Source organism: Columba livia, chromosome 19, assembly GCF_036013475.1.
Source record: "Columba livia isolate bColLiv1 breed racing homer chromosome 19, bColLiv1.pat.W.v2, whole genome shotgun sequence".
NCBI lineage: Eukaryota > Metazoa > Chordata > Aves > Columbiformes > Columbidae > Columba > Columba livia.
Genome location: NC_088620.1, coordinates 6908444 through 6923555, shown reverse-complemented (window position 1 = coordinate 6923555; position 15112 = coordinate 6908444). Strand labels below are relative to the sequence as shown.

At 43.2% G+C, this 15112-nt stretch overlaps 1 protein-coding gene across 1 annotated transcript in view; it reads right to left on the bottom strand.

The window, feature by feature from the left end:
- BRINP1 (BMP/retinoic acid inducible neural specific 1) overlaps positions 1-15112 on the bottom strand; it is an 82952-nt gene that overhangs the window by 19417 nt on the left and 48423 nt on the right. Inside the window, exons 3-5 of the mRNA XM_065035942.1 lie at positions 6974-7164; positions 1660-1829; positions 310-415 (exon numbers count right to left, since the gene is read on the bottom strand). Coding sequence (XP_064892014.1) covers positions 310-415; positions 1660-1829; positions 6974-7164 — 467 coding nt within the window. The remainder of the gene's footprint in view (positions 1-309; positions 416-1659; positions 1830-6973; positions 7165-15112) is intronic.

Below are 15112 nucleotides of genomic sequence, written 5' to 3'. Positions count from 1 at the left end.
CAAATTTATTTATAGCAGTGTGTGTGTAATACATAGAAATCATCAAAATTCAATAGCAGGGGGGCCCAGACACTTTTCTGGGGTCCAGTCTGTAGTTCCTTGTGCCTTAAGCTCAATCGCTGTCAAGCCCTGGCTTTACCGTGCCGAACATCATATGAAGCCACCAGTTCTGCTTCAGGGAACTTGGAGCAAAGGCAATGATCACGGAAAACAAAAGAATGGAAAAGGCTAGAAAAAAGGCCTCTCTCTCTCATTTCATCCCCCCACTCCATGCCCTATATCACCCTCTCCCTCATTCCTGAGCCCTACCTTGCAGGTGGAGTTTGCTCTCAGTGCTTTGCAGAAGGACAGAACTCACAGAGTCCAGATTGTCGTAGCTGTTACAGCCCAGGGGGCCAGTCCGAGTTTCTGTTACCTGTGGAGGAGGTAGAAGAGCAAGTGTTCCCATCACATTTTCCCCAGGCAGGTTCAGACCTTGTAATATAACAACCCCTTGTCACCAGCCGATGCAATCCCAAATACATCTTCCCTAATCAGGGAAAAATGCCCCACACTGGACTGACACAGCTAATGCTTGGCACCCTCACAAGCTGAAAAACTAGAGTGAATTCTATCTGCTTTCTTTATGATACTGCATGTTATTCTGAGCTTGGCAAGGAAGTTCTGGAGATTGATGTTTCTCATAGAGCATCTCCACTGGAGAACATCAGAAGCCAGTAGAGGAATTATTCCCTGGCTTTCTCTTATTGGAAAGCAAGACACAGAGATGGATTGCCAGCCCACAATGGTGCCTAGAGCTCCCACAGCATATGTGCACACCATCCTTGTGCTGAGGATGGATGGAGGCACAGATGACCTGCAGTGCTGTTACTGTGGTTGTTGTCGTTGGTTTCCAGCCATGGAGGAGAGCTGCCCTTCCTGAATTCAGATGGGGTGATTATCTGCTGTCACTGTTTCAAAATCTCAATTCAATTTCCCATCCAGAAGGGAACAGACTCAGCCATGAGACACCACAGAACAATAACAAGAGCTGAAACCTTTCAGAAGTGGCTAACAATGACAACTCCATCCACATCACCTTCCCTGGAGTGAACTCTGCGACAATAAAATCCCTCCCCAGTATAGGATGATTGCTTCCAGAGAAGGCAGTCTTTGTCTGCAGAGCCATTTTCCCTATTTTGTATGCTCTGAGCAACTCCCCTTCCTTCCTGCTGCAACCCTCAAGCTGTCTCTCAGTCCATTTCATTCCAGATGCCTCAATAATGCCACACTGAGTTTTTCACCTTTTCTTGTAGTAAATTCATCTGTGGGATGTTTAGCAGCCTTACACCTGCAAGAGGAAAATACTTTTGGGTTGCACAGGGTTTCCCATTTCACAGACCTGCTTTTCCTTTCCAGCCTCCATCTCTGATCTGGATTATCTGTTCCATCTCTCCCTTCCAGAGGTCACTGCCACATATTGTGGAAGTCTCCTCTCCTACACAACCATCACACTGAATGCCTACCTCTTTCCAGATATTACTGGCCCTAGGGAAATAAATTCTTCAGTAAGGTCCACAAGAGAACAACTTACCCCAGGAAATCAGCCCTACCCAAAATCCCTACAGCATTTGTATGGATGTACAATCCTCTTTGCCTTCCCAAGGCAAGATACGGTACCTTAATTGCTCCGGTAGAGATCTGGATCTCATGGAGTCTCCTCATGGTGCCATCACGGTCTACAAAGTAGGAGGAAGCAAGCTGGTGCAACGCTTCAACGCTCTGGGTAGCATTTCCCGACTTTCTGTCGAGGCGGCTTTTGTCCATGTACATGGTCAGGGCCTCCTCTCCTGCAGCAAAACGAAAAGATTTCAGTAAGGCCCAAAAGGATGCTGTGTTGGGTCATCTTTGCAGGAACACGATATCACATGTTGCACCTGAAGAAAGAAAAGTCCAATATCTAAAGTACTCTGAAATGAATCCACCTTCCTCACCAGAACCTCAGTTTTATATATATGAGCCTCTTTCTCTACGCAGCCAGAAAGGCCAGGTCCACCACACTTGTAGATCAACTCCAGTGACGTGAGTAGGTAACGTGTTGGACACTTATTATCCAGCACATCTTTACCACAACTGTTGGAAAGTGTTCAGACCAGTGTCCCCCTTGAGGAACGCTTTTCTCCATGGGCAGTGCCGTGGGAATGACCCACACCTGACCAAAGGAGGTGTCGCTTTTATGCTATTCTCTCTGACCTGATTTCTAGAAGGAACAAATGATGATTTAAGCTGCAAATAGGACATAAGTATGTGGGTGAGTACAGAGGACAAACAAATGCTGGTTGTACCTCTTTAGCTTGTAATGACCACATAAAAGGGAAAGGGCAGGGGGCTGAGTGAAGAACAGCAATCAGAGGAAAGAGAAATTGGGAACATTAAGTTAAACCAACCACCCTTGCTCCTTTTTTTTATTCCCCTCTCCTAGAGTCTCATTTAGCAAACTTAAGTGGAAAGTCAAAAACACCTGTTATCCCTTATCTTCCATAGTCATTTCAAGCCAGTAATCACAGCAAATCTGGGAGTGAAGTAGTTAAGACCTGATAGCACCAAACATCCTAAACATTAGCAGAAACCTGAATCTAACAAAAGATATATAAAAAGGACACGAAGCTGAGAAGTAATATTTACCTAAAAGTTCAATTTGTGCTGCATGAGCCAGATTAAAATCCTGTTCGTTCTTAACATAAAGCTGGCATTATAGGAGTAAAAAGGTGGAATATCACCCTGCATTCTTAACATCTGAAGTTCTGATTTTAACAAATGAAGAAAATATATACCCAGGGTAAGAATGTGCCATTTCTACATAGCTCTTTTAATGAGAAAAATAGTACTTGTTCTGATTGGATAGATGCATCACTGATGAATACATTGCCTCCGGCAACGATAGCATGGTCAAAGAACAAAAATGCACCAGTTTTTAGGCGAAGAAATATTGCCCTTTTCAGCATTTTTGCCCTCCCCCCCTGGCTTTTTTTAAAAAGAGATCAAGCTCATTTCGTAAAAATTCGTATTAGCTGAAATAATTCAATTTCTCCAAATAGTTTATTTTACTGCACACATGCAACAAATAAACAAAGCCAAATAAAACCACAACAACCCAAACCAAACAAACAAAGCCCTCCCTTTTGCTTTCCTGGAAGTTTTCCAGCTTTTATCCGGAAGCCAAATGCCTAAAAACAAACCAAAAATATTCTGGCTGAAAAATCAAAATAGTTTTGTTGGATTTCAGTTTTTCAAGTGATATGTTGAATGTTGAGCCTTTGGCTTTGATATGAAAGATGGAAGTTTCTGGTAGAAAGAAGATGGTTTTCATCAAAAGAATTTATCAGTTGGAATCTTTTAATTGGCTTCACTGGAGCTAAGTGGAGAAGTTTGGCATGTAAAACTTAGTCACTTTAATATTTTGTTAAAAATAACATGCTACCTTTGACAATGATCAAAGTTACTGTAGTAACAATATCATCATTGTCACTTCTCACAAAAACACCTTCCCCAGAAAATGACCAGCTTTGATTTCCTTTATCACCACTAACATTATTCTGCATTGAGACCTTAGCAGGGATCTGCTCTGTCACATCAAGCTCCATCCACACAAGCAGCAGAAAGACGGTTCCTGTCCCCAAGGACTTAAAACCCACGTATCTGATAAGACACAACAGGTGTACGCAACAAACAGCCAAAGCACAAGGCAATAAAATGACTGTGATTAGTGTGAGAAAAGCAATCACTGCACACCAGACACCTGGCCGCTGTCACTGCGTTTTCAGGTGTCATCTTCAAGGTGGGTTTTACAGTTTTACAGCTGAAGGAAGGTCAGACTTTGGGAATTTTTGCAAGGCAACTCATTCGCCTGCATGGCATTAGCCAAGAGGCTTGGGGTAAATTGGCAAGTGTTTGTTTTGAGCCAAAAGTTTTGTATCTCTCACATAACAGAAATATTTACCAGCATGGAGACGCAGCAAATATAAATGATGTTTTGCCTCCATTTCACAAGGCTGTGAAAGGAGAGGGAAGACTTGAGATAATTCTCCCCTTAGCTGTGGTTCTTAGAGGAACCTGTGGGATCCAGGTATCAACTCTTCAGTTCCACCAGTAACTGGAAAAAAACCCAGCTTTTTGTAGAAAAATATCATGCCTTCTTTTAACAGGCAAGGTGCAAAAATCAGAACCTTTTCAGTCCAGACCAGTTTGTTTTAGCAGAGGAGCACTGAGATTGGAGATCACTTGGACAGAGAGCAACAACGCTGTTTTCTTTCACCAGGAGCTCCACCTTTAGCTTTGAGTCCTCAGACAACATGAAGCAGGCAAAGAGCAGCTGAGACAGCTCCTTGACATCAGACAGAAGAAACTTGTGCTCTAGGGCAATGGAGGTCAGTGATTTCCCCACAAAAACTGTCATTTTTCCTCCCTGAGATGTATGGATCCCTCCACTGGGAGGAGGATGAAGAAAACAGGAAAGTAAAGCCCAAGATATTTTATTATATTGAGGATATTTGATTGTCCTGAGGGACAAATACTGTCCCAAGGACTGAAGGGTGCTGAGCAGAAATCATGTAGCTGAAAACCTTTTCTGTGTACATGTGTGCAGACCTGGAAAAGCACAGCATCCCCACAGAGAGTGTGCACAAGAAAGCAACCCTTAGATCAAGAGAGGTTAATAGACTTTTGCTGCATTATTAAGTCTTAATTTCTCATTTATTAAGCAGATGCTATATCCAAAGTTGTCTTTCCTTCAGGGCTTTCCCTGCAAATTGGCTCTCAGCTCGGTGTGCTCCAACCTGGAGCATGGATGCCCTCAAAATGACCCTTCGCCAATCCCTTTGTCAGAACTAAACTGGAGCAGAGCTGGTTTTTATTAGGCTCCTGGGGGACCCGACTGCTCTGTAGGTTGAAAGGCACCAGAGCTGTTCCCCATGTGGCCAGGTGTGAAAATAGCTGCTGCATTCAGGTGGGCTGACCTGATCTATCACCCGGCCCCTGGGGTCTGTGCAACAGCTGGCATTTAAAAGCCAAACAATTTCCTGTGTGCTTGTCACTTGTTTGCAACCTAATAAGACATCAGGCTAAGTTTACAAACCACTGTAAATCCAAAGCAGAATTCTTGTAACTTTTCTGAGATCTGAGGCCCTGGGAGAGCAAGGATACCAGGACATGTCTGCTTTTATATCCCAGTTGTCTTGTTTAGCCCACAGACTGTGATTAGAGTCTGTCCTCCTTGCATAATGCATGCCCAGCTACATCTACATTTTTTCTGGGACTGCCATTGCCAAGATAAATCCTTCTTTTCTCCCCCCACCATTGCTCACCATGCTCCAGGCTGATGGAGCATTTAGTACTCTTCTCCAACACTGGTGTTCGTTACAAGCCTCTGCATATTTAAAAGTGTTGCGTTGCAAAATCAGGAGAAGAAATAAACCACTGTGAATAATTCACAACTTCACCCAGGCAAAATTAAAAATATATTTTACCAAAGGTTCTTCTCATTTTCAATTTCCGCAGATGCAAGTGGCAAGAAGAAAAAGTCATATCAATGGAACGAAAAGTAAATCCACAAAACCAACTCTCAACAGCTTACTGGACTTTTACTTAGCTGGTTTGGACTCTGTAAAATATGGTCCTGAAAAGTGATTTCCTCAGTAAAAAATGAGTTTCTTTGTGCAGACTTCATTAAGGACTGATGCAGACAGTCACTCCTACCCGCTTTCTCTCACATTTCTTGCTGGTGGAGCAGACAGTTTGAATGCCTGGACTGGAACAGAAGCTTAAGGTTCTTTGAAGGACTTTTGCCACACAAGAGGCCATGTGACTTCAATGGAACCATGCCAATTTACCTACCACCTAGTTTGTGCATGAATCATATGCACACATCTAATCTCATCTACATCTCATCCTGCAGAATGCTTTGAGAACAGACAGATGGCCAGAAATTCCTCAAAGTTCACTACAAACTTCACAACATGTCAGCACTGGAGGTCAGGTACATTAGAAGGGGCAATGACAACAAACTTCACTAAAATTAAAACCCTTTACCACCACATAGTCCTTTTTACAGATAATCTTTCTCAAAATAAAGGCATTTAAAGGCATGCTCCAAAGGGTTAAAGAAAAGTAAAAATGGTACAAGAGAGGGTGGCAAAAAAACCCAAAACTAAACAGCAACAAATACCAGAAGAGCTGCTGATTTCCAGCCCCCCACACCCCATTTTCAATGCTCAGAATTTGAAATTATGCACCACCAATAGCAATGCATACACATGGATTAACAGCCCCACAGTCCTCTGTCTTATGGCATCACCAACATATTCTGCTTGCACACATGAACCTCTCTGCAGTCCTTGCAGATACACTTTGAATTTTACTTAACTTCTGTTTTTTCAGAAGTCTACTCCATGTTACTGCTTTCACTTTGCATTCAGCACAGGCCTTTCTGTCCATCGCTTCCCCTGCTACCCAGCTCCTTGAACTCCCTTTTCCTGCAGCTCTTTAGAATTCCTCTAGTTCTAGCAAGAAAGGAAGGGGTTTTTTTTCCCCTCTGCATTTGGTTTCATTCTGAATAAATAAAAAGCGAGATCAACACACTCTAGTGTCAAATCAAGGGCGGGGGCACAGGAATGACAGACAGGCTCCCCAACCAAATGGAGCATGTTTATCTTGACGCACACCGGTACCCACATGGTTGTCGGAGGAGCACAGGTGCTCACGTATCACCGATGCTGAACTCGCACACTTTGCGCTGTGAATTCATTTGCAAAGGCTATTTGTACTCCGGGGGTTTTCACACCATCTGACAAGGAGATGAGTTTCGGCTGAGGGAGGTGAAGCCTGGCTCTGTGCTACCAACCAGCCTTCATGCAAAATGGCCAGGGTTTGCAGATGCTCTCCAGTGCCTTCACCACCCCACCATCCACATCAAAAACCACCCCAGGTTGCCACCTACCTCCCAGGGTGGCAGAGATGAGGATGTGGGTGCCGTATTTTTTGATGATGGTATCGATGAACTGCTGCGTGGTGGGTCTCCTGCCCAGGAGGCGGATGCTCCTCTGAAACTCAGGCATCAGGGGCAGTGGATTGTGGAGCAGGTCCCTCCGCTCGATGGCTGTGTTCCTCACCTTCCAACGGGCAAACTCCCTGTGAGACAGCACAGGAACACAACAGGGGTGAGGCTTTGAGTCCGGAGAGGCAGGGAGAGCCACTGAGGGCAAGGAAGGAGTATGGTGAAGGGGACAATCCTGTTGGACATCCCCATGTGGATACACACATGAAGCCACAAGGCTGGACAGAAGGGAAGGGGGAGGAGAAAAGGAAAAGTGAGACATTACTGTACAATAATGACACATGTTAAGGATCAGGGTGTAAGCTGATGAGGCAGCTTGAGAGGCTCCAGAGGTGTCTGGCAGAGGCTGCATTTCCCTATGAAGAAATCAGGCTAGTCCTTTCACCCTCACACACACTTTGGGTTCTTACACCTCTCCATAAAGCAGCAAATTCTGGTTTCTGTCAGCAAAAGAGCCGCTCAGTTAGACAAACTGTAGAGCTAGACCAGTCGATCATTGCTATACCCACCTGTCCGCAATCTTCCTGGAACGCTCTTGCAAAGCTAGGCTGAAGGAAACACACTTTCTCCAAACATATTAATCTTTCAGCATCAGGAGCAAAAGACCCTTTGAAAAAGATCACTTTGAAAAACAATATGCTTGATAAACCATCTAAAAGGATTGATTCAGAGGCCATGATGAAAATGGAGGCTTGGTTTTTTATTTTTTTATTTTTTTTTTTTTTATTTTTTAAAACCTATGAAGTGATTCTCAAGTCCCTTCTTTTAAACTGATAGCAACTGGAAAAAAAATAATGTTTGCAAAAGCAGCTCTTTATTGCAGATATCCATTTTGAAATGACACAAAGGGAAATGCCTTGAGAAAAACCTTGCACACCTGCCATCTAAAAATCAGGCCTCTATAATACATCACTAGCTGAGCACCTAAAAGATGAGAAACCTATTAATGTCCTTTGAAAAATATTGAGCAAGGCCTTCTTAAAAGGAAAGGATATTATTTATAACTGGTCTCCTACAATGCACCTGCACTATCTTAAGGTATCTCTCAGATAATCAAGTCACAATCTTCTCTGTCACTTTCCATTCGCTTATTCCTGTAACTTGTGTTTAAGACAAAACTTTCATTTAAATAATAGGAGTGACAATACCTGGCACTGATGCAGCACTTTATATCAATGTGTGTCAACCAGCACTGGCGATCCCACTTTACTGGTAGAGAACCTGACATGCAGACAGATTTACGAGGTGCTGCAAGTCAGTTGCAAAGCCAGGATCACAAACCAGATTTTGTTTTTCCCCAAGGTTGATTCTACTCCCAGTCCACTTTAAGTGTGTTAGGTTATTTTACTTAATGCAATTATGCTTGCATTTATTTTGATTGCAGCCCATCACGACACCCCAGGCTGCCTAACAGCAGTTGCATTCATTAAAACAGCAAAGTGCCAGCTTTGTACTCTAAAATACCTCCGCACACCTGAGATAATGCCCCATTTACCACTCCTAGGCTTTCACAAGCCAAGTAAAAATGCCAAATCAGAACACCCCTCTAACCACATCCTAAGAGTCATTAGAGTCAAACCTTGAAATCTGCAGAAACATTGGTCTTTGCTAGAAAAACACATCAAAAGGCCAAAAATCAAACAAACCCAACCCCAAAAAAACCCCATCTTAATACCAGGAGTGGAGAAAACAGACCATTGGCTCAAAAGTTGTCTGCAGATGAGTCCAATACCAATGTCCATGTATTTCCTGTATGGACTAGAACAGGTTTTTTGCTCTGCTGTCTCAGAATAACGTAAAAGTCCAGTACTTAGTATCTGTGGAGGTGTTATGTGAAATGGAGACAAAGCATCATTTATATCCACTGTGTCACCACTCCTGCAGTAGACAAACCCTTGGCAGAACCCACATCTAAAACATCACAGTGGATGTGGATTTCCACACAGTTCTTGCCTAAACCATCCCTCCTCAGGGCTTCGTGCTCCTAGGGCGTATCATTGAGGAGAAAGCCCAGTTCTATTATACTCTCCAAACGCTTGGCTGTGTGGCTTTCGTAGCTGATGAGAAAAGCTGAGCAAATACGTTATGATGAATAATTTATGCAACTAGCTTAGATGTTTATCTTCTGCTCATAGAATATCCATGAGCCAGTTGCAATTCCCTCTAATTTATGCATTATTTGAATTTACTCAGTGACATTTCTCAAGCTTTTTTTAAGGTTTTGCATAACATTTGGCTGCATTCTTTCTTTGCATGTTGTTGATTGGTTGGGATTGGTCATTAAATGATATGGTATTGTTAAGCTTCCTGATTAATGACCACAAATACATTTTAAACTTGGCTTCCCCAGCTCCAGAATATTTTACATTGAAACTAACTCTTCAAATACTAGCAATCTTCCATGCAACCTATAGAACTCTGTGCTATAATATGCACCTGAGGCTAAGATTATGGTACAGTTTTGGAAAATAGACTCAACACTAATGGACATGCCTAGTGAAATCACCTAGAATTATTGAGGTGATTAAAAAAATAATAAATATATATACATATATATTTGCAGTGAACAGTATAGCTCCAGCCTTAGGGAATTATTCAGCCTGTTACTCCTGAAATTAATGAAGAAACACCTCCAAGGACATGTTTCCTATTAGCTTTCAGTACTAGACTTAATGGCATTTTCTGCAGAAGATGCTATTGACCAAAAGTGAATCCATTGCACCAGGCTAGATAAGCAAACTCACCACTGAATCTTTGGATCTGTGAGTCTTCAGAGAACTTACAAAGGCCTTGCATTCATGGACGATGTATACAAAAGGGCACTGAAATCTTTCTTCTCAGAAATAATTCTTGGATGCCATTTTACTGACTGTTGCTTCTAAGAAGCATCAGTGACATCACAGTCTCAATGCCACTGCCCGGAAGCACAGGTGTGGCCTCTCCAGGTCTCAAGTCACTTTATAAAAGAAATATTGTGCTGTTGCTCATTTTCCAGGTGCAAAGACTTGGCCAGGGTTATGGTAGCACCCCATGATACAGTCAGGATTAGTAGAGAGTCTTCTGACCCTCGGGGAAATCCTGAGCAAGGACCTGAACTTCTGCCAGTGGGAAAGCTTTTAAGGGCTTCGCAAAGAATGATAAACCTCTTAGCAAGGAGGGAGAAGAGCCTGGATCCCTGATGCAGAGACAGGATAAGGAGAAACTATGACCTAACGTCTGAGTAGTGCTGGAGAGGCACTTGTTTGTGCTCTAATGTCTCGCCAGCGCAGACAGCCCTAATGTGGAGCGTACCCAGGAAAATGCCCGCCAGGTCAGAGGAGGGAATCTGCTCTCTAATGTCTGCTGAAAGCACTGAAGAGCCTCCTCGTCTGATGGCTGGAAGGGGTAGGAAGTGCTAATGCCTAAAGGGGGAGGGAGGCGAGAGAAAATAGAACTATGAAGTACCGCCTCAGGGAGGCAGACGTGTATTTCAGGCCTTCCACCCTGTCGAAGTAAGGGGATGCATTTTATTTGTATGTGGTTATATCTGAGAAAATATTTGCCCCTTCAGAGTTTGCATTAATGAGCTCACCATCAAGGCCACACACGTCAGACAGAGGGAGTCACTGGGGATGTCTCAGTGCTCATTATCACTATAACCAATCCAGGGAAACAGAAAAAAGGGGGAAAAGCATTGAAAAGGGATGAAAAATCAGAAGTCTGGAGTGGGTACATCACACCCAGACCCCCCACTGCACCAGCAGAGAGGATGGGAGAATCCAAGAGCATGAGCATCTCTAGCCTAGCAGAGAAGTCTGAAAGAGAGAGGCCATCGGAACAAATTAAATCCCCCATCTTCAAATGGTCAAGACAAGCAAAGGACATTAAGTGAAGAAACAAGTTCAGTACAGACCTCAGGGGCTGGTGCTTGAAACCAAAAAGAAATTAAATGCATTAAGCAATGATCAAGACAGAGTCTGTTTGAAAAGGAAAAAAAGCAGTGCAGGAAGACACCGAACAAAGCTGATAACTGTCATGCTAACTAGAACACTCCAACAGCTCCTGTTGCTGGATCTATCAGCTGCAGGGCTGTTGGTCCATCCCACTCATAGTGCACATCCAGCAAACAGCACCAGCACCACAATCATCAAGACAGACATTTTTGGACACCCCTATGTATGTTGCAAGTAAGTGTTGTTAGCTGCTGGAGTGAGTGTGATCCAAAACAGACAGATTTTAGTCCCTGCCCAGGTATAAACAAATTTTGTGTTAGCATCAGGAACTTAGCCCAAAGTCCTCCAGAATCCTTTCAGATGCTCCTATGCCACAGCAGTTGGTTTGGGGGTTCTGTTTTGTTTTGTCTTGTGTTTTGTCTCAGCCTAATTGTCCCTATCATGGGCTGCCCATAGTAATAGTTATCTTAAATCCTCAGGGCGGTATCTCTTCCAGGTTTCTGTGAGCCCTTGACTCTGCAAACAATGCCATGGGGACGGGATCCGAGCAGGACAACAGCACTATAATGCTTATCTTTTACTGCCAGATCTGGCTTAATGGGAGTCTGCAGAGGGTATCTGTGATTATGGCGGGGTCAGTGGTGTTTTATTTTTAGTCTGTGCCCTCAAAATGCCAGACAGCCCCAGGCTGGGCATTGCACTGTTCCTTCAGCTGTTTCCTCTGCAGCTTGGTGTCTTTGTCTAGGCCAGCATGAAGAAGTCAGTCTTCAAAGCTGAGCTTTTCAAGGGACCTATAAGAGTTAGTTTCCTGTGAGGGTTTGGCACTCAGCTCCCCTAATCTATTTAAGAAAACTCCAGTCCATACATTCAAACTAGTTTCAAATTAAACAGAGCTCTGCCACTAAAAAAAAACCAAAAAAACCCACACAAATCTAATACCAGAGGAATATGAAAAAGAAATCACTTAAGCTGAAAGCCTGACAGCATTTTGCATAACAACTAGGCAAGCAAGACAGGCTGACATATGACAGCTGGCAGGTGAATATGACAAATAAATTGACTATTGATCTATTGATAAATGCTGTGCTGTCTGCAGCATTCCTAAAGGGGCATTTACCTGGATAGGACTGAACCCAAGGAGAAGACCATCACTGTCTGGATCATTCACCAGAATCATATGACAGAATTAAAACAGCACTCTTGGACTACTTACTCCTTCACCTGTTTCCACAGGACAGTGGAAGAAGCTTCTGTTGTTTTTTCCTTGGTCTACACTTGGCCATGTACTTGGTATTGGCTGAGGTGTCTGAAACCTCAACTAAACCCCCCTTTTTGCCCCCTTTTTGTGCAACCGTTTCAGCTTGTTGGATTTTCCTGTTATAAACAGAGTTTTGTTTTCAATTCTCTGATATTTTTTCTTAGAAGTATTAAGTTGTTACAGGGTTAAAAACTTGGGAGTTTATGGCTTGCCTTTTTTTTTTTTTTTTTTTTTTTTTTTTTTTTTTTTTTAAGGAGACTTAGATAAATAATAGGTCCAGAATGACAGGAAGTTTGCAAGAAGCAAAAAGAAAGAACACTACTTTAGTTAGCAGGATTTCATGTGACCTTGAAAGTATCTTGGTAAACACATTGTTCCAGCACCCAATCAGACAGACACGACTCCGAGTCTTGTGTTCTCTGTTAGGATGGGACTACATTTGGGTTGCTTCAGAGGCAGCATGTAATTGTGGGGTGCTGAAAGGATTGATTTGTTTAAAAAAAGATGAAGCTAAGATAAATTTATTACTAGAAAGTCAAAGCAGAGTGATTCAGCAAGGTAAGTACAAGTTAAAAGACAGGTCATTAAATTTGTTCATTATTTAAGTTTGCTTATTATTAAATTTGACCATAGACAGGACGTGGCTATGATTCCTAGCTCAGACTTCAAATATAAACATAGCTACCATTACAATAATATAACCACAAGCAAACACAGCTGAGTAGGTTATTACCCCTTCAATGTGAACGGGATCACCTCTGAGTTACATACAACTAACAGATAATAACTTCTAAAATTCTGCAAAGAGTCAACTCACCAGCTACCTTCATCTATTGATCTGTTCCCATATTTCACCTGAGCCAACTTCTATAATTCCCTTTCATCACACGCATCAGGTTACAGCACAAACTGTTTGTGGGACATTTATTCCCCTCAACTTTCCCCATAATGTCCTTTGTGCAGATTTAATGCAAACAGCACCCACCTTGGGCACTAAACATACCCATTTCAATACCAGCCTGCTTAAGCCTCATCCACCCTGGACACTTGTTTGTAAATAGTTCCCATTACTGTTAACACCATTTCAGCTGTTTTCAGCATTGGGCTGTCGGCGCTTTTAAGCCACTACCATTTACACAGTGGTTGATACTCTCTGCTAGAAGCCAGAGTGACATCTCTACAAGAGCTCCCAGCATTGTTAACGCTGCAGCTTAAACATTATCAACAATAGAAATAAAACAGCAACTGAGCAGAACATTTCCTAACAGTTTACCTAAACCAGACATGGTTTATTAAAGTACTGAGGAAGATGTTCTAACAAGCTGTGGGGTCCTGTGTTCCAAGCACTGGAATGGACAATAGAGACACCCAGTCCTTGCTCATTTCTTGAAGATACAGGTGTGTGGACAATAGGCTTTTTACCCCCTTATTTTAGCTGTAGCAAGCTGATCATCTCAGCTCCAAGCTTTGCTCTTTACTTATCATGATTCACAGTTAACTCATATGAAAAAATACATGAAAAATGTGGACTTGAACCTAAATTTCTCATGCTACAGGCTGGGTACCTGGCTGCTGCACTACTGGCAACTTAAGCACAGCATTTGCCAATACTGGGAAAGTAAGTATCGGAAATTTAACCTTGTCTTTTTCCCCTCAACGAGCACAAAATCTTCTCCAACACAGCATGCAATTATGTTGCAAAACTGAACTGTTGTCAGAAAATGGACCCATCATCCCCCCCTGGTCAGTTGTGCTACTCACTTGGCAAGGGCTCAAATTCACCTTGTCAGGAGGAGGTGTTTAAATACAAAGCCTCTCCTGCCTTCTATATCCAGCAGCACCCTCAGGACAGTCCTGTCACAGCCACCTGTGCACAGGTAGCAGCTTGTGGGCTCAGCAAGAGCAGGCGGTGATGGGACAGCTGTCCCCTCTCACACACCACCTTGTCCCTGAGTCATTGTCAGCTGATGGAGACACCACTGATGGTGCTGGTGGGCGGCTTGGATGCCTAAAGACAACCAGTTGGCAAAGCCACCTGTTTCCATCAGAGATCTTTTGCTGCAGGCCAGTTGAGGGGCTTTTGTTTAGGTTTAGTGAAGAGAGTCCATGCCCTCCCTTGCCAGGGAATAACCTTTAGATGGAAGGGCATGCTCCAGGCTGCGTATAGAGAATATGTAGGGAAATCCTGACTTGCAGAGATGCAACAATCACTACTTAGTCCTAAAGACATACCTAGATCCAACACATGGCCACCAGCCTCAGAATAACCCAGGAGATTTGACAAGGACTAGCACCCTTCATCACCCACGCCATTGCAAGAGGTCTTGAAGAAAGTGTTCACAAGTCCATGGTGGAGGTACAAGAGCTGGGGCTCAACAGCCCTTTGGTTTCTAAGCTGTTCTGTTGCCTTCAGGCCACTTGACAAGGGTTGTTCTTTTAACAGTGACACCCAGCAAGCAGAGATACACACAGTGGCCACACACAGACTGTCCCTTCTCAGTACAGGATTCAGATGGTAACTGGGCCTGAAATCACTAGCGAAGGGCACGAGGTAAGAGGTGAGGGGCTAAAACAAATAATAGGCTGCCAGAGCATAGCTGCAGTAAAATTCAAGCCATCCACAATCAGAGATAGTAGTGTTTTGTTCAGGATCAAAAAAACAAAAAAATCCACAACCAACCTGTCCCCAAAAGCCCGTGACATTGCAGATTTACAGTAAAATTGAAGAAATTTTCTCTAGGAAAAAGGTGACCCATTTCCTCAGACTACATCTCTCTTTAGCAAACTGAGAAAGCCTTGAACATTCCCTGGTTGCTCCAAAACCTCATTTCA